Genomic DNA, 22,455 nt, shown 5'->3' with positions numbered 1-22,455 from the left:
TTCGTCCCCCCTCCCCTTGTAAAAACATTCAGTCTGGAAAATCTTATCTTGCCAGGCATGGAAAGAGAAATAAATAATGAATGGGACACACCAAGGCCCATCGTCCCCGCCCTGAGTTGTCCAACAGAGACAACTTTCAGGGGAGGGGGGGGAGGCCAAACTCTCCATGCCAATCTCAGTTTAGGAAATTCCCCAAAGACCCCAAAGGGGGTCTGGAGACATCCCGCATGGCAGAGCCGTTCTCCTATGATAAGCCCCTCCCTTGAGGACAGGCCCCTCCCCTAATTTTCCAGGGGGGGGTGCAGGAGGCTGGGGGCTTCCGCCTCACCCCCTCCATCTCTATCGCTGGAGTTTAACAACTCGGATACAGCTCTTGATACAGGGAGTCCTCGACTTATGATGGTTCGCTTAGCGACCATTTATAAAGGTCGTGGTGTTCACGGGCGTCATGCGATCCCCCTTTGGTGAAGTCAAAGGGGGAAGCCGGATTCTCTTAACGACGGGGTGGCTGAGTGAAGTGCCGCGGGGATTCACTTTTTAACAACGGTGGTGAGGAACGTCCCAAAATGGGGCAAAACTCCCTTCAGCAATATCTCACTTAGCGACATCAATTTGGGGCCATAAATTGAGAACGGCCTGTATGGACTCCTGCCTTGGAAGGGGTTGGACTAGATGACCTCCAAGATCCCTTTCAATCCTCTGTTTTTAAGAGGGAGGGGGGCTTCCGAGCCCTTGGCCAATCGTACAATCTTGGTCATAAGTCGAGAACCACCTGTGAGAACTCCTGCCTTGGACGGGGGTAGACTAGATGACCTCCAAGGTCCTATTCAGCCCTATGATTTCAGGAGGTGGGGGAGGTCCCGTCTTAGACATGATTCCTGGCTGACAAAAACTATCTGGCTTGGCCTAGCAGTTTCCGATCCCTGTGACCGGGGATAACAGCTAGTCCTCGATTTACGACTGTTCACTTAGTGACCGCTTCAATGACTTAGAACAATACTCACGACGGTGGCAGCATCCCTGTTCTTGTGGGATCAAAATTCACTTAACACCTTAACAACTGTGGTGATACACTTAAGAAACAGGGCGCGTGAGGTCGTAAAGGGGGGGGGCGAAGCTCCCTTCTCAAATGTCTCACTCAGCAGCCGAAGTTTTGGGCTCAGTTGTGGTGGTATGGCGAGGACTACCTATGTACTGTTCCTGACTCAGTTTCAGGGTTCCTGTGGCACACTAAACTAAACTCCAATTGTGAGGTCAGAAGGGACCTCAAAGATCTTCTAATCCAGGGGTCCACAGCAGGGGTGGGTTCTAGTTACCTTTACTACCGGTTTGCAATGGGGCCACGTGCGAACATCCACTCACATGAATGTCACAGGGGCTCGCGGCTCCACTCCCGTGAACGTCACAGGGGCTTGCCAGTCCACTTGTGTGAACGTCACAGGGGCTTGCAGCCCCACACACGTGAATGTTGCGGGCATCATGGTCCCACACGTGTGAGTAACTGATGCTCACCTGCACCTCCCACAACCCCCCTCCCCCGCAAGAATCCTCAGACACACCCCCAGTGACTGGCTGCCCAACTTTTCTTTGATGCCGATGAGCATCATTGCAGTCATAAGTCAAGGACTCCCTGTACAGGTCGGTGGGTGGGTGCTTCATCTCCAGCGTTTCAGCTGCTTTCCCAGCCTGGTTGGGCATCCACCCAGCTGCACGGAGTGGGATGTTCCTTGGACTCCCCCGGTCCACCTGGCAGGGATGACAGAAGCCGGCCAGTTGGCATCCTTGGCTCGGAAGCCGGGAAAGAGCTGTTGATGCCGCGCAGCCGGATTCTCTCCCAACCTCGTACGGCCGTCGTCTTGAGCTGAGGATGCAGAGAAGTGCCATACGGAAACCTCTGTGGTCCTCTCTTTCCTCCCAGGGCCGAGTCCCAGGCCCACCACCAACGTCTCCAGGAGGTGGAGCAACAGATTGCCACCACCGGCACTTACCAGCTGCTGGAGGCCGAGCTGGTCTTCGGTGCCAAGCATGCCTGGCGCAACGCGGCACGCTGCCTGGGCCGCATCCAGTGGAACAAGCTGCAGGTTCGTCGGGGGTGGCTGGATTGAAATTGTTCGCCTTGCTGGGCTCCTGTGGGAAGAGCCAACCCACCCGCAGGGAAGACCTGTGTCCGTGATAAAGGCTCCCCGATTCCAGCTGGCAAGGGGGTACCAGGCTGAAGGTCTTTGCCTTCTTCCTGAGCAACACTTCCAGGATCGCCCTCCTTTCCGTTTCTTGCCTGGATCCATCTCTCAGGGATCCACTGCAGCCCCTCCTCTATGGGCAACTTCCCTGTCTTGGAGATGCCCACTGGCAAGCAAAAGATGGGCATCCCTGCTCCCTCTTTGACCCTCCCTCCTGCAGGTCTTTGATGCCCGGGACATCACCAGCGCCCAGGAGATGTACACCTTCCTGTGCACCCACATCAACTATGCCACCAATCGCGGGAACCTCCGGTGAGTCCTGCGGGCATGGACTGACTGTTGTGTCGGAAGGGCCCCCTGGCAAGCCCTGAGGTTTCTCCCTCGCTTCCTTCCCGCCAGGTCAGCCATCACCATTTTTCCCCCGCGGGCAGCGGGACGAGGGGACTTCCGGATCTGGAACCAGCAGCTCATCCGTTACGCTGGATATAAGCAGCCCGACGGCTCCGTCTTGGGAGATCCGGCCAACATGGAGATCACCGAGGTGAGCAGGGCAGGTAGTCCTCGGCTTATGACTTGTTCAGTGAATCCCTGCCATTGTTAAGTGAGTCACATGGTTGTTAAGTGAATCTGGCTTCCGCACTGGATTTTACTTGTTGGAAGGTCCCAAAACAGAATCGTGTGACCCTGGGATGCTGCAACCATCATAAATACAAGTCAGTTGTCAGTGTCTGAATTTGGATCACATGACCACGGGGATGTTACAATGGTCATTAAGTGTGAAAAGTTGAGGTGGTTCCTCCACTGACAACAATTCATTTAGTGACCATTCAAAGTTACAACAAAACCGAATGATGTGACTTGGGACCGTTTTTCATACTTACAACCGTGGCAGCATTATGTAACAACTCCAGCAAGAAACGTCGACCAAGGGGGCCATATTCACTGAACAAATATCTCATTTAATGACTCAATTGTGATTGTAAGTCCACCTGTATTGAAAATACATGACGAGACAGGTTCAACGCTGCGCGGGAATGGGAATGGGGGGCTCCTGCTGGACCCTGCTCAGCCCCCCCAGAAGGGGCCCGGACCCTCCATCCATCTCCATCCAGGTTCAAACACAGGTGGCACCCTCACCTCCTTTTGTAGCGCCCATTGCAAGACTGCCATCTTGGCCAGGACTGCCAGCAGAGCCGGCGAGGGGAGGGTGAGCTGGGCTAACTCTTGGGGGCCACTTCCCCACTGCTGTTCTCTTTGCACCCCCCCAGCTCTGCATCCAGTACGGCTGGCATCCCCCCTATGGCCGCTTCGACGTGCTCCCGCTGCTGCTGCAGGCACCGGACGAGGACCCCGAACTCTTTGTCCTGCCCCCTGAGCTGGTGTTGGAGGTGCCCATCACCCACCCCATGTGAGTCCAGCTGGGCTGGCCTGGACCCCAGATCGGGTGGGGGGAGCCACAGTGGTCCCTGGGGAATCTTGGACGAGCTCAAGACCACAGGCCAGGGGTCAGGTTCCTTTGATGAGAGCCACCTCACAGACTGGTGGACCTCTTGGGCCCCCTTGTCCAATGGTCTCTCTACATCTGTGGGGTGGGGTCGCCACCGATGGCCCGCATGCTGCCAATGGCAGAGCCGTAGCCGAGGGCATCAGGTTGGAAGAGTCTACGGGCATGAAGTCTCTTCTGGCGCTCATGTGTGGAGGTTGCACAAAGGACATTTCCAAGGATTCCCAAACCTCCCAACAATTCCCCCCTTTGTGCCCTGGTCTTTCTCACTTGTTACCCATCCCGTTTTCTCCAGGTTGCCATGGTTTGAAGAACTCAGCCTCCGCTGGTACGCCCTCCCAGCTGTGGCCAACATGCTCCTGGAGATTGGTGGTCTGGAGTTCCCGGCCGCCCCGTTCAGTGGCTGGTACTTGGGCTGTGAGATCGGCATGCGGGATTTTTGCGACACCCACCGCTACAACCTCTTGCAGGTAAGGGGTCTTTCGGATGCTTCATCTGGGATCCCGAGAAAAGAGGGAGGGGGAAAGGAGACCTGCCCCTCTTAGAAAGTCTCTGCCCTATATTGGTAATCCTCGCCTTATGACCACAATGGAGCATCATATTTTTTGCTGTTAAGCGGGACCTACGTGAAGTGAGTTTGGGCCCTTTTGTGAAGGGAGCAAGACCTACGTGAAGTGAGTTTTGTTAAGCGGGACATAGGTGAAGTGAGTCCAACAAGTTTTCTTGCCACCGTCGTTAAGTGGAGTGTTCCCCTCCCCTTGATAAGTTACTCCCCCGGTTGTTAAGTGAGTCTGGCTTCCCCATTGACTTTGTCTGCAAAAAGGGGACCGTGCGATCCTGAGATGCTGCTACGGTGATAAGTATGAACCAGTTGCCAAGCGTCTGGATATTGACCATGTGTCAACAGTCCTAAGACACTTTTTTCAGTGCCTTTGTAACTTCGAAAGGTTGCTAAATGAATCGTTATAAGTCGAGGACAACCTGTAATCAGGGGTGGGTTGTTTAGTTCAACTGGCTGGGCTCTCCAACCGTGGGCATCAGGTGGTCTCTAATGGAAAATGAGACCCCACAGAGAACTGGGAGGCATTTAGACTAGCCCGGGTCCCCCCAAAGCTTCTCGGAGCTCCCCCAAAGCAAGGAGAAGCGCCTTCAGCAGCCCCCTTGCAAGGATCTATGGGGTCCTGGCAGGTAACTGGGAGCCAGTTTGGTCTAGTGGTTGCAGCATCAGGCTAGAAAGCAATGGATGGAGTTCTAGTCCCGCCTGAGGCATGAAAGCCAGCCCAGTGACTTTGGAGTAGTCCCTCTCTCTCTCAGGGCAACCTACCTCACAGGGTTGTTGTTATGGGGAAAGTAGGAGGAGAAAGGGATAGGTTTGCCACCTTGAGTTGTTTATAAAAATATTAAAAACGGGTTAAAAATAAAGAAAACAAACAAACCCAGGCACCCCTCCCAAATGCCTAGCAACCTCTCTCTGCAAATGGAGCTGTTGTCCATCCTGGACAGATTCCTGCCCCTCATAACCGGAGCGTTTCTTGCAGAGCGTGGCCGGGAAGATGGGTCTGGACACGGGAACCACCCTCTCCCTCTGGAAGGACAAGGCGGCAGTGGAGATGAATGTGGCCGTGCTGCACAGCTTCCAGGTAGAGGGCCACCAGGACAGAGAGTCCTCGACTTACGACGGCCACCAAACCGCACATTTTGGTCGCCACGTGAGACGTTTGTTTCTGGGAAAGTGGCCCCACATTTTTTCCTGCCAGTGTTAAGCGGAAACCCTGCGGTTGTTAAGCGAGTCATGGGGTCGTTCAGCCGAATCTGGCTTTCCCCGTGGATTTGAATGGCCAGAAGGTCGCAAAAGGGGATCGCGGGACGCTGCGGCCATCGTAAAGATGAGTCCGTTTGCTGCGCGTCCAAGTGGGGATCGCGGGGATGAGGCAATGGTCTTCAGCCCTGAGTCCCTTCTTTCGGGGCCATTGTAACTTTGAACGGTCACTAAATGGATGGTTGTAAGTTGAGGACTGCCTGTGTGGACCTTCTTGATCATCTCCTTTAGGGTCCAGGTCGAAGCTCCCCCCCCTCCCTGCAGCCAGCCGGGTCCCCTTGGAGCTCTCCTCCTCTAGCTCTTCCCCCAGCCCCCAGCCCCTTTTCCAGGGAAGACCCTGACCCCAGTCCTCTCCAGCTGCTTGCTTCACTCAGACTAAGGGCTTTCCTCCCTCTCTCCTTCCCTTCCTTCCTTCCTTCCTCCCCATCTCTCCCTCTTTCTTCCTTCTTCTTCCCTTTTTCCTTCCTTCCTTCAACTCATTAATTCATTCATTAATTCATTCATTCATTCCATCTTCCCTCCCTCCTTCCTTCTTTCTTTCCTTCCTTCCACCCTCCCTCCTTTCTCTCTCTCTTTCCCTCCTTTCTTCCTCCCTCCCTGCCTCCCTCTTTCCGACCCTGCCTTCCTCTGTCTCTCGCCTTCCTTCCTTCCTTCTTTCCTTCCTTCCATCTTCCCTCCATCCTCCTTCCCTCCCTCCCTCCCTTCCTCTTTCTTTCTTTCTTTCTTTTTCTTCCTTCCTCAGCTCCCTTCCTTCCTTTCTTTTTTTCCTTCCTTCCTTCCTCCCTCCCTCCCTCTCTCTCTCTCTTTTCTTATTTCCTCCCTCCCTCCCTTTTCTTTCTTTCTTTCCTTCCTTCCTTCCTTCCTTCCTTCCTTCCTTCCTTCCCCATTTCCTTCTCTTTATCCTTCCTTCCTCTTTCTCTTTCCTTCTCTTGATCCTTCCTTCCATCTTCCCTCTCTCCCTCCCTCTCTCTTTCCCCCCTCTCCTCCCCTCTCTCTTTCCTTCTCTCTCTCTCTTGGTTAAACCGGTGACAGCTTTGCATCACTGCAAGGTGACCCCCCACCCTTCCTTTCACCCTTGGGGTGTCCAGAAGGGGAAGGGGGCTTCGGGGGTGTGGGGGATGATGGCTGATGGGACCCCCGCCCTCGGTCCTTCTCCGCAGCTGGCCAAAGTGACCATCGTGGACCACCACGCGGTGGCTGAGTCCTTCATGAAGCACCTGGAGAACGAGCAGCGCATCCGGGGGGGCTGCCCAGCCGACTGGGTCTGGCTGGTGCCCCCCATCTCCGGCAGCCTCACCCCCGTCTTCCACCAGGAGCTGGTCAACTACCAGCTCTCCCCCGGATTCCGATACCAGGTGGGTTTTTCCCTCCCTTCCCCCCCCCCAAGTTCACTGTTGGGGAGGGGGGCTGCGCTTCCTTCATAGCCCTTGAGAGTTTTAGTGGCTGCTTATTGATTGCCACCTGGTTAATTAATTCAACATTTGGGAGGGTACACACAACACACACCTGGGGGGGGCTTTAAGTTAGAACTTGGATGCCCCCCCCCCACATGTTTAGAGGACTTCAGAAAGACTCTTGTGGGATGACAAAAAGGGAAGATGGCCCAGAAGCTGAGTTAAGAAAGAGGGAAGGGAGGAGGAAGGAGAAGGAGAAGGAAGGGAGAGAAGGAGGAGAAGGAGAAAGAAGGAATAGAACCAGAAGGAGAAGGAGAAAGAGGAAAAGAGAGGACGGGAGGGGGGAAGGAGGAGGAGAAGGAAAGAAGGAGAAGGAGAAGGAGAAAGAACAAGAGGGGAGAAAGAGGCGGAGAAGGAGAAAGGAGGAGAAAGAAAGAAGGAGAAGAAGGAGAAAGGAGAAGGAGAGGACAAGAGGGGGAAGAGGAGAAGAAAAAGGAAAATGAAAGAAGGAGAAAGAGAAAGAAGGAGAAGAAGGAGAAAGGACAAGGACAAGGACAAGGAAAGGACAAGAGGGGAGAAGGAGGAGAAAGGAGAAGGAGAAAGCAGGAGAGGACAAAAGGGGAGGAGAAGGAGGAGGAGGAGGAAAAAGAAAGGAGAAGGAGAAAGAAGGAAAAGGAGAAGAAAGGAGGAGGACAAGGTGAGGACGAGGGGAGAAAGAGGAGGAGGAGAAAGGAGAGTACAAAAGGGGAGGAGGAGGAGAAGGAGGAGAAGGAGAAGGAAAAAGAAAGATGGAGAAGAAAAGAGGAGAAGGACAAGGAGGGGAGAAGGAGAAAGAAGGAGAAGGAGAAAGGAGGACTAGAGGGGAGGAGGAGGAGGAGAAGGAAAAAGAAAGAAGAGGAAGAAGAAAGGAGGAGAAAGGAGGAGGAGGAGAAGGAGAAAGAAGGAGGGGAAAGGAGAAGGAGAAACAGGGAGAAAGAAGGAGGAAAACAAGAAGGGAGGAGGAGGAGGAGGAGGAGATGTCCGATGGCTGTAAGTGTGAGGACCCATTGTAGGACACTTTTCCCGGGCCATAACTTCCCACAGTCCCTAAACAAATGGTTCTGTTGAAAGTCGAGGCCTTCCCAAGTCACTGGGACCCCAAGGACAGCTAGGAAGCCCATCAGGAGGAGGCCTTCAGCCCCTCCCTCTTCACCCAGCTGAGGGCCTCAGACCTCCCCCCACCGTCCCTCCCCTGAAGAGACCCTCTCTCCCCACAGGCTGACCCCTGGAAGTCCTACATCCCCAAAGGGACCACCATCACCCGCAAGAAGACCTTCAAAGAGATTGCCAAGTAAGCCCTTCTTTGGGTTCTCCAAACCCAGGAGGTCCACCAGAGGAGAAGAATGAGACCTGCCCCATTGGTCTCATGACCCCCATCATGAGGTGGGAGGTGGGATGGACCTGAGGAGTCCATGCCTCTGCAACCCCGCTCTCCTTTCCCTCACCAGCGCTGTCAAGATCTCCGCCAAGCTGATGGGTCATGTGATGGCCCAACGGGTCAAAGCCACCATCCTCTACGCCTCGGAGATGGGCAAGTCCAAGGCCTACGCCTTCAACTTGAAGGAGCTCTTCCAGTCAGCCTTCGCACCCAAGGTGAGCCTGCCGGGACCCCTCCTTGTTTGAGGAAGCTCGGCAGGATGCTAGCCTCCAGCTGTCCTTGAAGAAGAAGGTGGACGACATCTGGACCGGGACCTTCATGGCGTTGTGGGAGAAGTCCTGGGGCTGGAGAAGCTGTGTGATCTGGGTTCAGGGAGTCCACACCTGGGTCAGGCATGGTCTCTGACCCACTGGACTTGTATCAGTGGTGGGTTCCTCCCGGTTCAGCCCGGTTCTCCTGAGCTGGTAGTGGTGACGATATGATGTCACTGAACCGGTTCTGCCCCCCCCCGCCCTCCCGCCCCCGCCCCTCCCACCCCCCGTGCACCCCCCCGCGTTATTCTTACCTTTTATTTGGCCCCACCTCCAATCTATTGCTGCCTCCTGAGTCCCATCTGATGGCTAGAGGGAAAAAAAACTGTTTAACCTCTTGTGGAGGGGCTTCAAAGGGCCGCCCTACAATTGATCAGTGTTAAAAGAAAACAAATGAGTAGATCAGTGCCTGCAAAAATAAATGGGTAGACCAGTGCCTGCAAAAATATATGGGTAGATCGGTACAGCTCTGCAAGCAGTTAAAAACCTGGTAGACCAGTACCTCTGCTAAATCCTAAATAATTGTCACGTGACCATCAAGCCATGCCCACAAAATAAGCCACGCCCACAGAACCGTTAGTAAAAAAATTTAGAACCCATCCCTGACTTGTATGTCCATCATTTGGGAGAAGGTTGGTTGGTGAAGGAGAACCTTCAGAGAATGCAAGACCAGGTCGCGTTGTAACAAGGCCTTTCTGGTCAACTGGTTGATACATGTAATGAGTGAGGGACCTGGGGTGGAGCTCCCAACTCTTCCTTCTTACACGCTTCCTTCTGTCTGGTCCAGGAGAACATCTCACTGGGGACGCCATGCAGGGCATAAAGAAGGAGAACAGCCCTTCCTTCCCCCAAATGGTCAACCTCCTTCATCTCAGGAACCCTCAGCAGATACCCTCAACAATTGGAGGCCCAGATCAGTGGCAGGTGGAGATGGAAGACGTTCTAGTTTCCATCTCATGGTGTTTCCGTGTCTCTCACCCTCCAGGTGATGTGCCTCGATGAATATGACGTGGTGTCCTTGGAGCACGAGACCCTCGTTCTGGTGGTCACCAGCACCTTTGGCAATGGGGACCCACCCGAAAATGGAGAGGTAATGACCTTAACGTGGGGCGAAGCGGATGGACCATCTGGACAAGGGTCTCCCAATCTTGGTGACTGGATGATGCGTGGACTTCAACTCCCTGTTCTGCCCCAGCTACGGACCCCAAAGAACGCAGCACAAAGTCCGTACAAACCTTAGTTTACTAATTAAGAACTACTAATGAGCTTTCTTAGTAGTTGTTCGAACACAAGTACAGTTTAAATCAGTCTTTTCTGAACAAGGGCTGTTAATTTAACTTCATTAACAGCCGACAAGAATCCAAAGAATAATAACTCAATTCTGAGGCACAGTATTTCAGATAACCGTAAACTTACTGTGGTTGGCAGAATGCCCAGAAGCAATTTGGGTTATCTTCTCTAGAAGATACGGTGGTCCTCTTTGGCTCCATGTCTATGGAGATTTTCAATCCTCCATGTCATGGTTGCCCCATGGTTGCAATCGGACTTTCTTGGGTTCTTCCTTTGAAAATGTTTCACTTCTCATCCAAGGAGCTTTTGAAGTTCCCAGAAGGTTGAAGAACTGAAGAAACTTCTGGGATGAGAAGCTAAACATTTTCAAGGGGAAAAAACCCCCAAGAAAATCCAGAAGCTTTTTGGAAAACTATTTTGGAGGTCCTCTTCTGGCTGATTTCAATTTGCAAATTCTTCTTCTGGAGATTGAGGTTCCTCACAGATGAGAAGATAGGTGGACATTAACCCATCAGTCCTCCTAGTCTGGGCAGCTTGGGGTACATTGAGCAGTGACCACCATCTTTGAACAAGGCTGCCCCTTATTCCTTCTGTTGTCCTCCCCCTGGTGTGCTGGGGGTGATGGTGGTTGGATGGATGCCCACATAAGAGTTTTGCTCCCTCTGGTGGCACCAAGTTTCACACCAACCTCATCCTTCAGCAAGTCCTGGCCGGTTGGGTTCTTCCTTGTACCAAAGGAGACCTCAAATCTGCCTCAGTTACTTAGAACATAGACTAATAGAGTTGGAAGGGACCTTTGAGATCTTCTAGTCCAACCCCCTGCTCAAGCAGGAGACCCTGTACCATTTCAGACAACAGATCGTCCAATCTCTTCTTGAACGCCTCCACTGATGGAGCACCCATAACTTCTGGAAATATTTTTTTCTACTGATTAATTGATGTGGGATTATAGAATAATATTGTTGGAGGAGACCTTGGAGGTCTTCTAGTCCAGAAGACCTTGTACCTTTCCAGATAAATGGTTGTCTAGTCTCATCTTGAAAGCTTCCAGTGATGGAGCACCCACAAAAACTGGAAATGTTCCACTAAATTAATTGTTCTCACTGTTAGGAAGTTTCTCCTTAGTTCTAGATTGCTTCTCTCCTTGGTTGGTTCTTTTTCGTTCCAGAGTTTCTCCAAGGCCTTGATGGAGATGTCCTGCCCTTATCTCGGAACTGTTGAGCCGGAGTTTCAGAAGTAAGCCTTGCCACCTCTTCTCTCTCTCCTAGTTAGGTCTTGAGGCCTTCTCTGAACCAGCTGTGGGTTCAGCTGCTGAAGATTGGTTGAAGGTCCTTCAGCTTGGACCTTCTCCTCTAGGGGACCTCCCCAGTTCTGGCCCTCATCTGGGCAAGGAACCCTCTGCAGGAAAGGTCTTCAGAGGTTGATTGTGGATGGAATCAGCATGTTGAACAACTGTACATTTTGGGAAGTCCCAATGAAGGCACATTCTGGAAAGAATGACGTTGGAGTTCTTTGAGGGCCTGAAGGAAGCTTCTGGCATCTGGTTGGTGGGGGGTCCTTGTGAGTCAACCGCCACAGGATTATAACAGGAACCGTATGAAGACCCCCATCCCACATTGTAGCAGATCAATGGCATTAGAGCCCCCTTCTCCAAAGGTGGTGGACCTTCATCCACGGTTATGGGACTTGAAGTCCAGCATACTTGGGAGATACAAGACTGGGAAGGTGGCTTATGAGACCTCAGTTCCCATAACTTACATTCACAAACATCTGGGGCAGCCCCTAAGATGGAGTCTTATTCCCCACTTACCTTAAGTGCAACGGGTCTTTGGAAAATTGCTCCAGATGTTGGCATCCTCTGGTCCCTGGGCATCAGAAGCCATGCTCTGAACTCATTTCTGGAGCCCCAAAGAATTATGATCCATGTGGCTTACATCTACCAATATTTACGGTATTAAACTTTATTCCTTCCTTCTCCTTCTCCTTTCACTTTCCTTCCTCCCTCTCTCTTTCCTCCCTCCTTCCCTCCCCCTTCCTTCTTTCCTCAATCTCTCATACCTCTCCCCTCCCTCCACCCATTTCTTTCCTTCCTTCCTCAATACCTCCCACTCTCCTCTCCATCCTCTCTCCCTCCCTCCCTCCCACCCTTCCTTCCCTCGCTCCTTCCCTCTTTTTTTCTCCCTCCCTCCTCTTCCCACCCTTCCTTCCTTTCCGCCCCCTCCTCACTCCTTCCTTCCCTCCTTCTCCCTTCCTCCCTCCCACCCTTCCATCTCTCCCTCACTGTCTCCCTTTTCTTCCTTCCTTTCCCCCTCCCTCCCTTCTCTCTCCCTCCCTCCCTTTTCTTCCTTCCTTGCTTCCTCCCTTCCCTCCACCCTCTCTGCTTCCTTCCTTCCCTCTCTCCCTCCCTCCCTCTCTTTTCTTCCTCTTTCGCTCTTTCCTTCCTCCCTCCCTCTCTCCTTCCTCCCTCCCTCCCTCCCTTCCTGCCACCCTTCCTTATTTCCTTCTCACCCTCCCTGTTTTCTTCCTTCTTTCCTCCCTCCCTCTCCCTCCCTCCCTCAGGAGCTACAAGATGCGTTTCAACAGCATCTCCCAGTTGGATCCCTCGGTGGCCTTCTGGAAGAGGAAGCGCCGGGAGTCCAGCAACACCGACTGTGCGGGGGCCCTGGGGACCCTCAGGTGGGTTCCGGCAGCCAGGCAGAAGCCAGGACCCCAGCCCGGGTCTTGCTGGGGGGTGGGGCTGAGACTCGCAGGGCTTTCCATAGGGATGGGAGGGGGTTGCCATATACTCGCTGGGGTGTGTGTGTGCTCCTACGACCCACGGTTCCTCCCTTTGCCATCTTGGCTCCAAGGCCAGTTCCGGAAAAGGGGAAGAGTCTCTCTCTCTCTCTCTCTCCCCCTTCTTGATTGACAGTCCTTTGCTCCGCCCCTCAGGCCGGGGAGGGTCTCTCAGGCCCCTCCCAGTCTTTTGGGGGACCCCTTGCATTCCTCCCAGCCATTTTGAATTCCACCAAGAATCAAATGCATTAAAACATAACATAACAGATCCATGGCAACTGAAATATTAATTTTATCCCTATCGTTGCAGCTAGTCCTCAACTTATGACCACGATGGAGCCCCAAATTTCATGTGGCTGAGTTTGCTCCCATTTTGTGACCTTTTTGCGCCACAGTTGTTAAGTGAATCACTCCAGTTGTTAAGTTAGCAGCACAGTCATTAAGCAAATCGGGCTTCCCAGTGGACTTGGCCAGTCAGAAGGTCGCCAAAGAGGACGGCCTTGCCTTGGGACCTTGCGACCGTCATAAATATGAGTCACTTCCCAAGCCTCTGAATGTTGATTAGATGCCACAACGGTCGTGAGTGTGAAAAAATGGTCCTACGTTCCGCTATTTCAGAGCCATCGTAACTTTGAACAGTCACTAAACAAACAGTCGTAAGCTGAGGATTCCCTGTATACCTTTTACAGCCAGCAAGGGAAGGCGAAGTCTAGTTTATAGCCAGGATACAGGACGAATGTTGGCTTATGAGGTCCATCTGGGGGCAGACACTCGTGGGTTTCATCCTAGCTAATGATAGTTTATCTTAACCTTTCCGGCTTTTTGGATGGTTCTGTGTGCGTGGCGGGCACAGAAATGGAGCACACATGTACGCTCTCGTCTGCTGCTCACACAAAGGGAGATTGCGTGTATAGCGCATGCTTACCTGCCACTTCGGGTTCCAAACGGCGCAAGGCCCGGTAGCGGTTTGTGGACCAGGGGTTGTGTGGACCCCTGGTTTATCCGACCGTAACGATCCTCAAGGAAGAGAAACGTCCCTTCTGGAGGAGGAAGGAGGTGCTGAGATTGCCCTCTTGTTATCCAGGCATCACTTGCCGTTCTGTGAAACCTGCCCCTCTTTCTGCCCTGCTCCGCGACCATCATATTTTAGAGGAGCAGCCTCAGGTTCCCTGTCTTCAAGGGCGCTCCTAGAACAGCAGAAACGGGGGGCACAGAAGACCTCTCCTCCTCTTTGGGCGGAAGTTCAGAATTGTCCAAGCTGTGGGGTGGAAGAAGCGACGCACCTCCTCCAAGTTTGGTCCCAGGCAAAGAGCTCCCCTCCTCCAGCTTGAATTGAGCCCCGGAGGGAAGAAGATGCTCAGGACCATCTTCGTCTCCTCAGGTTCTCCGTCTTTGGGCTGGGATCCCGCGCGTATCCCCATTTCTGTGCCTTCGCCCACGCAGTGGACACCCGGCTGGAGGAGCTGGGTGGCGAGCGGATCCTGCCCCTGGGCGAAGGGGACGAACTCTGTGGCCAGGAGGAGTCCTTTCGCACCTGGGCCTCCAGCGTCTTCAAGGTGGGTGTGGGGCAGTGGTGGGATCGGGCCCCCCAACCCCACAAGAGCGAACCCCCTCCTCCCAGCAGCCCTCCTGCTCAGAAACAGCCAAGTGTTCATGGAAACACTTGGGCTCCTCCCCATCTCCTTGGGAAAGGCATCTCTGCCACCTGGTGGCCAGCTGGGGAAGTGTGTGCAGGTAGTCCTTGGCTTACGACCCAATTCCCATTCCTAAGTGAGACATTTGCGAGGCGAGCTTTGCCCCGTTTTTACGACCTTTCTTGCCGCGGTGGTTACTTGCATCCCTGCGGTTGTTCAGTTAGCCACACCATCATTAAGTGGAACACGGTTTGCGACCTTTGGCCACCATGGTTAAACGAATGCCCACAGTCGTTAAGTTAGCAACGTGGTCGTTAAGCGAATCAGGCTTCCCCCATTGACTTTGCTTCACAGAAGGTCGCAAAAGGGGGATCACATGATCTTGGGTCACAGCGACTGTCATAAATAGGTCAATTGCCAGGTGTCTGAATGTTGATTGTGTGACCATTGGGATGCCGCGAGGGTTAGAAGTGTGGAAATGGTCCTAAGTCATTTTTTTCAGTGCCGTTGTAACTTTGAATGGTCACTAAACGAGCTGTTGTAAGCCAAGGACTACCTGTTTCCTGCCCAGAAGATGCACCTGGGTGGGGGGAGGTTGCCCGCAGGTGCCCCTCCCTGACCTCCTCCAAATTCTTCCTTACAGGCTGCCTGTGACGCCTTCTGCGTAGAGTCTGACTCTGTCTCCACCGAGGTTTTCTCCAATCGCTGCAGCTGGAAGCGCAACCGGCACCGGGTCCTGGCCCAACCCAGCACCACCTTTGACCTCCTGGCAGGTAGAGTAGGGGGAAGGGGGTGGTCAGAGCAGCCCCCTCCCTCCCCCCCTCCCCCTGATTCGGCCTGGCCAATTGGCACATACCTTGGTGGTGTTCCCAATCTCCAGGTCCACAACCCGATATTGGGCCACGGCTTGTTGCAAAAGTGAGCTGCACAAGTGGGAGGCGAGCACACGGAGCAGCATGTGTGAAAGTGGCACTTGCATGAAACCATTCTCTTTGCCCCCCTCCTCCTCTGCCCCCCTCCTCTCCAAAAGATCCTGTTTGATGCGCCAGCTTTCCTCCCCCAGGTTCGCTCACGTCCACCCCCCTCCTCAAATACGCCGGTGGGACTTTCTGACCAGAAATGGTGCTCCCCTCTTTTTAGGAATGCCTGGCTTCAGCGTGGGGAGACCCTGGGGGGAGATGCATACCCCTCCCCACTTGCATGGCTGAACCATCTCTTTTTCTCTCCCTGTGCCTCCCACCCCAGATCTGACGAAGATGCACAAACGCAAAGTGTTTCCGTGCTATGTCATTTCGGTCAAGAACCTGCAGAGTGCCGATTCCGGGTGAGAGTCCTTGGGGTGGGGTGGGAGGTGCCCCCCTTCTGCAGGTAGGGGGTAGGTGGAAGGGTCCCTCCTGAATTCCATAGCCCCCCTCCCCTCTGCTCTCCTGGTTTCATCACCCCACGGCTGAGCTCAACTCCATGGAGATACAGGTAGTTCTCAACTGCTGCGCACGTATGTCACTAAGAGAGACATTCATTCAGTGGGTTTTGCCCCATTTGCCACAGTCATTAAATGAATCCCTGCAGTGGTTTTAAATTAGTCACACAGTCACGAAGCGAATCCGGCTTCCCCGTTGACTTGGCTCATCCGAAGGTCGCAAAAGGGGATTCACCCGAGCCCAGGACACTTGCGACCGTCCTAAATCTGAGTCGTCAGCCAAAAGTCTGAATTTGTCTCAGGCAATCCCAATGGTCGTAAGTGTGAACAACGGTCTTTTTCAGTGCTGAAAAAAACTGTCACTAAACGAACTTTGGTTGGTCGAGGGTTACCTGTATTTCATCTGCAGACCTAGAATTGAGGGGACCTCTGAGGTCACGTAGTCCACCCTCAGGGTTCAGGGCAGGAGTCCCAATGCAACCACCTTCATGGAGCACAGCCCTAGCACCCCTCTTGGCATCGATTCAGATGGCGTGGGGGGCTCCACACTCACTGACGCCATGCCCCCTCCCACCAGCCGGGCCACCATCCTGGTACGGTTACAGATGGGAGACCAACCGGAGCTGCACTACCAATCTGGCGACCACGTCAGCATCTTCCCCGCCAACCGGCCGGAGCTGGTAGAGGCCTTGATGCAGCTGGTCCAGGACGCCCCGCCGGCCGAGGAGCCTGTCGCCGTGGAGACCCTGGAGGCAGGCACCGAGGGTGAGAGCCAGGAAGACAGAGGAGTCCAGGGGGTGGAGCCTGTTGCCCCGATTTGCATGCCTGTGCCTGAATGCAGGGAGGCCCAGGGCAGCCTCACCTACACACGAAAATGGGGTGCGAGACCACAGGGGTGCCTTGCCTTCCAGCAAATGCTCATACCCCCCACCCGGGGGGGCAGGAGCCTGCCGGGACTCCTGGACTTACGACCACAATTGTGACCAAAATTACAGGTCATCCCCAATTTACGACCACAATTGAGCCCAGAATTTCAGGTAGTCCTTGACGTACAACCACAATTGGCCCACTCCTCGACTTATGACCACAGTTGAGCCTAGAGTTACAGCAAGTCCTTGGTTTATGACCAGGATTGAGCCCAAAAGTCCAGTTGCTAAGTGAAATAATTGTTCTCAATTTGGTCCTGTCTTACACCTTTCTTGCCATGGTCATTAAGCAAATCCCCCAGGTTTGTTGCACGGTCATTAAGTGGCTCCCCCATCGACTCTGCTTGTCAGATGGTAGCAAAAGGGGATCATGTGACCCCTGGGACATTGCGACCATCATAAATACGAGTCTGTTGCCAGCGTCCAAATTTTGACACAGGGATACTGCAATGGCTGTAAGTGTGAAAAACAGCCCCAAGTCACTTTTTTCACTGCCGTCGAGACTTCAAATGGTCACTAAACAAACGGTCTTAAGTCGAGGACCCCCATGATTGTTCTGAATTTTGTCCCGTTTTACCACCTTTCTTGCCACAGTCATTAGGCGAATCTCTACAGTCATCAGGTTAGTTCTATGACTTTCCCATTGTGTTCATCGGATGGTCACAAAAGGGGATCATGTGACCGTCATCAATACGAGTCTGTGGCCGAGCATCCGAATTCAGACACAGGGATGCTGCAACGGTCGTAAGTGTGAAAAACACTTTTTTTTCACAGCTGTTGAAACTTCAAATGGTCCCGGACTGTCGTATGTGAGCTGGAGCCTGGTTTGGGGACTCGTGTCACGCTTCACTCCACTGCCCTCTCTCCCGTCTCTCTCTCTCTCTCCATCGTAGGTGTGAAACGAATGTGGGTGCCCAGCCACTGCCTGCCCCCTTGCACCCTGCGCCAGGCACTCACCTACTTCCTGGACATCACCACGGCACCCAGCCCACAGCTGCTCCAATTACTGGCCACCCTGGCTGAACACCGGGGTGAGCGGGAGAAGCTACAACGGCTCAGCCAGGTAGGAACGGAGCTTGAACGGAGAATCACAGAGTTGAAAGGGACCCTGGAGATCATCCAGTCTAACTCCCTGCTCGAGCAGAAGACCCTAGAAGAATTACAGAATCATGGAAGGGACCTCAGAGGTCATCTAGTCCAACTCCTTGCTTGAGAAGGAGACCCTTACAGAATTACAGAGTTGGAAGGGACCTGGGAGATCTCCTGCTTGAGCAGAGGGTTGAACTAGATGACCTCTAAGGTCCCTTCCACCTGTGTTATTCTGTTATTCATTCAGAAAGGATTACTCAGGCCTTTAAGCTTATGCTCATCTTAACTTTCTTTGTGGCTTGTCTCTCGTGCCTCAGGCGCCACAAGGGCTCAGCCTGCCGGATTAGGTGGTAGGCCGGCATATGCACAAAGCTTAATTCAAACTTCATTTAATTGCACGTAGTCCTCGATTTACGACCGCAATTCAGCCCAACATTTCCGTTGTTAAGCGAGACAGTTGTGAGCAACTTTTACCCCATTGAGAATTGGCGCCATTGTTAAATTAGTCACACAGTTGTTAAGTGAATCGACACCTTTGCTCGTCAGAAGGTCGCAAAAGGTGATCCCGGGACCCCTGGGACAGTGCGACCATCATAAATATGACTCAATTGTCTTCATTCGTGTAATAGGAGTCAGCTGCCAAGCGTCCTAATTTAGATCACATGACCGGGGATGCTGGAACCGTTGTAAGTCTGAAACCGGTCGTAAGTCACTTTTTCACTAGTTGGAACTTTGAACGGTCACTAAGTGAACTGCTGTAAGTCGAGGACTACCTGTATTTTGTCTGAAGGAAGCTCACTCCCTCTTGACCCCTCCAAGTGCCCTTCGATGCCCATCCCGGCCTCAGCCGTGCTTCGCTTTTCCTGATTTCACGCTCCGTCGACATCCTGAGTGCCGATTCTTGTGCCCACAGGACTCTCTTCTCTACGAGGAATGGAAGTGGTTCCGGTGCCCGACGGTCGTGGAGCTGTTGGAGGAGTTCCCCTCGGTGGTGCTGCCTACCTCGCTGTTGCTCACCCAGCTGCCCCTGCTGCAGGCCCACCAGTACTCTGTCAGCTCTGCGCCCGACGCCCACCCAGGGGAGCTGCACCTCACTGTAGCCGTGCTCAACTACCGCAGTCAGGGTGAGTGGACAGGAGGACGTTGGGGCGCCTCAGAGGGAGGATACATCGCACCGCTGTGCAGCACAGGGCAGGGGTGAAATGTAAAATTTGTTACTACCGGTTCTGTGGGCCTGGCTTGGTGGTGGGGGTAATGTGACTGTGTGGGCGTGGCCAACTTTTTTTTTTTTTTTAACTTTTCAAAGCATTTTTTCTAATGCTTTGAAAAGCCTCTGCCGATCAGGCAACTCAGCTGGGATCATCAGAGACTTTTCAAAGCATTTTTTTACCACCTCTTCGGCCAGGAGGTTGCAGAAAAAAATGCTTTGAAAAGCCTCTGATGATCCCAGCTGAGCCGCGTGATCATCAGAGGCTTTTTTTTTTACTTGTAAAAGCATTTTTTCGTCAGGTTTTAAAAAGTAAAAAAAAAAAAAAAGCCTCTGATGATCGTGCGGCTCAGCTGGGCATGGTGTGGGGGGCGCAGGGATTTTTGCTACCGGTTCTCCGAACCACTCACTGCCATCGCTACCGGATCGGGCGATCCAGTCTGAACCGGGAGCATTTCACCCCTGGTGCAGGGCTATAATAATTCAATGTGGCTAACTTGACACGGGTAACTCACCGCGGCCATCTGGCCACAGGCAACTTGCCACAGGCAATTTGCTGCAGCCAACATGCTGTGGGGCAACTCGCTGTGGAAAACTCACTGTGGGAAACTAGCTGCGGGACAACTTACGGTGGGACAATTTGCAGCCAATTTGCTGTGGAACAAATCGCCGCAGACAATTTGCCTCAGGACAACTCGCTACTACGGGACAAGAGTTACAGTAATATCAAAAAAACCCAGTGGAATAGAATCATAAAAGGCTGCAACAGGAGGGGCCGAATGAAACATGAATGATAAAAATTAAAATAATTTTAACATTTCTTTTAAGAAATGAAATTGAATGATTCAATTGTCCGGCAGCGAGTTAGCTGGGGCGGGAACTGGTGGGTAGAAGGCAATTCCATAGGGCTCATGATAGTGTTTCCATTTTGTCCCCTAGATGGGAAGGGCCCCATGCACTATGGAGTCTGTTCCACATGGCTGTCCCAGCTCTCTCTGGGTGAGATGGTGCCGGCTTTTGTCCGAAGGTAAGGAAGCTCCCCATGGGAATCGGAGTCCTTCAATGTGCTTTTTTCTCTCCAACACATCATTCCTCTTTCCAGGGCAGTTGCACTGAGATGCTCTCAAGTGAAGGGGGAGGGCTCTGTTTCTGAGGCAGTTGCTCCCTCCCCCAAAGATACAGGTAGTCCTCAACTTACGACCACAATTTTATGTTGCCAAGTGAGAAATTTGTGAAGTAACTTTTTCCCGTTTTACAACCTTTCTTGCCAGATTACTTAAGTCAGTGGTTCTCAACCTTCCTAATGCCGCGACCCTTTAATACAGTTCCTCATGTTGTGGTGACCCCCAACCAAGGGTGGGTTCTAAATTTTTTTACTACTGGTTCTGTGGGCATGGCTTATTTTGTGGGTGTGGCTTGGAGGTCATGTGACTGGGTGGGCGTGGCTAGCTGGTCATGTGACCGGGTGGCCATGGCTATATGTATAGGGACTACTCAGAGGGCTGAAAAAAGTCATTTCTGACAGGTCCTCGCACTTTTGACTGGTCCTCACACTTATGACCATCCTCACATTTATGCCTGTGCAGCATTCTTAACAACCATGTCACTCATTTCACAACTGCTTCTCTTCAACATGGTATAAGATAGGGCAAAAAACGTAAAATGTGAGGACAGTCGTAAATTCGAGGACTGGTCAAAAGCGCGAGGACCAGTCAAAAATAACTTTTTCAGCCCTCTGAGTAGTCCCTGTGCCCAAAAGGACTACCCAGAGGGCTGAAAAATGTGATTTCTGACAGGTCCTCGCACTTTTGACCGGTCTTCGCAGTTATGACTGGTCATCATTTATGCCCATTGTACCATTCTTAACAACCGTGTCACTCATTTCACAACTGCTTCTCTTCACCATGGTGACAAGATAGCGCAAATACGTAAATTGTGAGGACAGTCGTAAGTTTGAGGACTGGTCAAAAGTGCGAGGACCAGTCAAAAATAACTTTTTCAGCCCTCTGAGTAGTCCATATGCATAAAAGGATACAGCAATAGAGAGGGATGAAGGAAGGGAAGGGAAATTAGAGTAGGAGTGAAGGTAAGAGAAGGAGGAAGAGAGGAGGAGAAAGAGAAAGAAAGAGGAAGTAGGGAGAAGAAGAAGAGGGGGGAAGAGAAAGTAAGTAAGAAAGAAAAGACAGAGGTGGTAGGTTTGAGGAGAAAGATTGCTGTACAATAAAAAAGATGAAAGAGAAGAAAGCCAACCCCAAACAAATATTAAGATATTAAGATAAAGAATGAATTGTTAAACTTTAAAGAATCAAAGAGAACAAATAGCAATAAATAGCAATAATTAGAAACACACATACACACATACAACGTATTTTCTTTGAACAGAGTATTTGGCCGGTTCACAAATTTAAACAGTTGTAGGAGGTTAGCACCCACCCCTTTCCTAGAAGAATGAAATATTTTGGGAAATATTAAAAAGGCAGAATATTATATTTCCCTACCTGGATGAGAAATGGAGAAGCATATTTTACAGACAAAGCAGCTCCCACCTTCCTGCCCCCCACCCTTTGTTAATGGGCCAGAGGCAGAAAGTCAATCCTTTGTCAAAGGACATTTGCAACACAATAGCAACAGAAACTAACACAATGGGCCCCATCAAGCCATGTGATCCTGTCCACCATTAAACCATCTTTCCAAGCAGTCTCCATGTTTCCAGTGTCTTTTTCCTCACTTGGAGCAGAATCCAGAAGGATATTTCTTCCAACACAGTATTTAGTCATTTCAATTAAATTTACAATTTCTATATTTCCTTTTTACCATATTTATTCCTCATCTATTTTTTAAAAAAACCAATATTACCCTTCATCCTCATCTCTAATCTTAATCAAATTCAATTTTTCCCTTCTATTCTATATTATACCCCTTTGCATTGTTATCTTTTTATATCCATCCTCACATTAATTATGTAATACAGTTGTTTAATACAAATTCAACATTTTAATATAAATCAATTAGTTATATAACTATCTTTTTTGTATATTAATCAATATGAACATGAATATTCCAATTATTTCCATGCAATCCAATTTCTTACAAATCAATTAATTATATTTACCAATAATAATAAACCAAATAATTTCCCCCATATATTCCTCTGAACCACAACTTAACCAATTAATAGTATCTCGATTATTACAATTCCCTAGTTAAATAGAGCTTTTTTTCTTTTGTGTTTTAAAATCTTGGAACTTTCCTCTTTTGCCCTAAATTTCCCATTGTTTGCAGTTTTGCACCTACCTTTTTTGGTGAGGAAAAAGAAAAAGAAATCTCTCTGCCTCATTTTGTCACGTTGCAGCCTGCTTACTTTCAATTTCGCGTTTTCAGCTAGAGGGAAAAAAATCTGCTCCAGGAATTTACCTCTTTGCAGTTAGCTCTTTGAAGCCCCGCAGCAAGAATTTAAAGTTTTTTTTCCCTCTAGCCATCAGCTGGGAC

General features: G+C 51.5%; 1 protein-coding gene across 3 annotated transcripts in view; it reads left to right on the top strand.

Moving 5' to 3' along the window:
• NOS3 (nitric oxide synthase 3) overlaps positions 1–22,455 on the top strand; it is a 48,234-nt gene that overhangs the window by 1,338 nt on the left and 24,441 nt on the right. For 2 of the 3 annotated variants that reach the window (XM_070944602.1, XM_070944603.1), the window contains exons 3-21: positions 1,919–2,081; positions 2,401–2,492; positions 2,580–2,721; positions 3,449–3,588; positions 3,980–4,154; positions 5,223–5,324; positions 6,664–6,858; positions 8,154–8,227; positions 8,385–8,529; positions 9,611–9,715; positions 11,084–11,151; positions 12,475–12,591; positions 14,072–14,246; positions 14,968–15,097; positions 15,570–15,648; positions 16,322–16,509; positions 17,564–17,733; positions 18,673–18,883; positions 19,906–19,993. In XM_070944602.1, the coding sequence (XP_070800703.1) occupies positions 1,919–2,081; positions 2,401–2,492; positions 2,580–2,721; positions 3,449–3,588; positions 3,980–4,154; positions 5,223–5,324; positions 6,664–6,858; positions 8,154–8,227; positions 8,385–8,529; positions 9,611–9,715; positions 11,084–11,151; positions 12,475–12,591; positions 14,072–14,246; positions 14,968–15,097; positions 15,570–15,648; positions 16,322–16,509; positions 17,564–17,733; positions 18,673–18,883; positions 19,906–19,993 (2,559 nt within the window). Of the gene's footprint in view, positions 1–1,918; positions 2,082–2,400; positions 2,493–2,579; positions 2,722–3,448; positions 3,589–3,979; positions 4,155–5,222; positions 5,325–6,663; positions 6,859–8,153; positions 8,228–8,384; positions 8,530–9,610; positions 9,716–11,083; positions 11,152–12,474; positions 12,592–14,071; positions 14,247–14,967; positions 15,098–15,569; positions 15,649–16,321; positions 16,516–17,563; positions 17,734–18,672; positions 18,884–19,905; positions 19,994–22,455 lie in introns of all 3 variants that reach the window. The other variant, XM_070944604.1, reaches the window with a different exon arrangement.

Source organism: Pituophis catenifer, unplaced genomic scaffold, assembly GCF_029215685.1.
Source record: "Pituophis catenifer annectens isolate HBS135680 unplaced genomic scaffold, rPitCat1.0.hap2 SCAF_5, whole genome shotgun sequence".
NCBI lineage: Eukaryota > Metazoa > Chordata > Lepidosauria > Squamata > Colubridae > Pituophis > Pituophis catenifer.
Note: the sequence above shows the minus strand (reverse complement) of the source record. Positions and strands in the feature narration are given on the sequence as shown.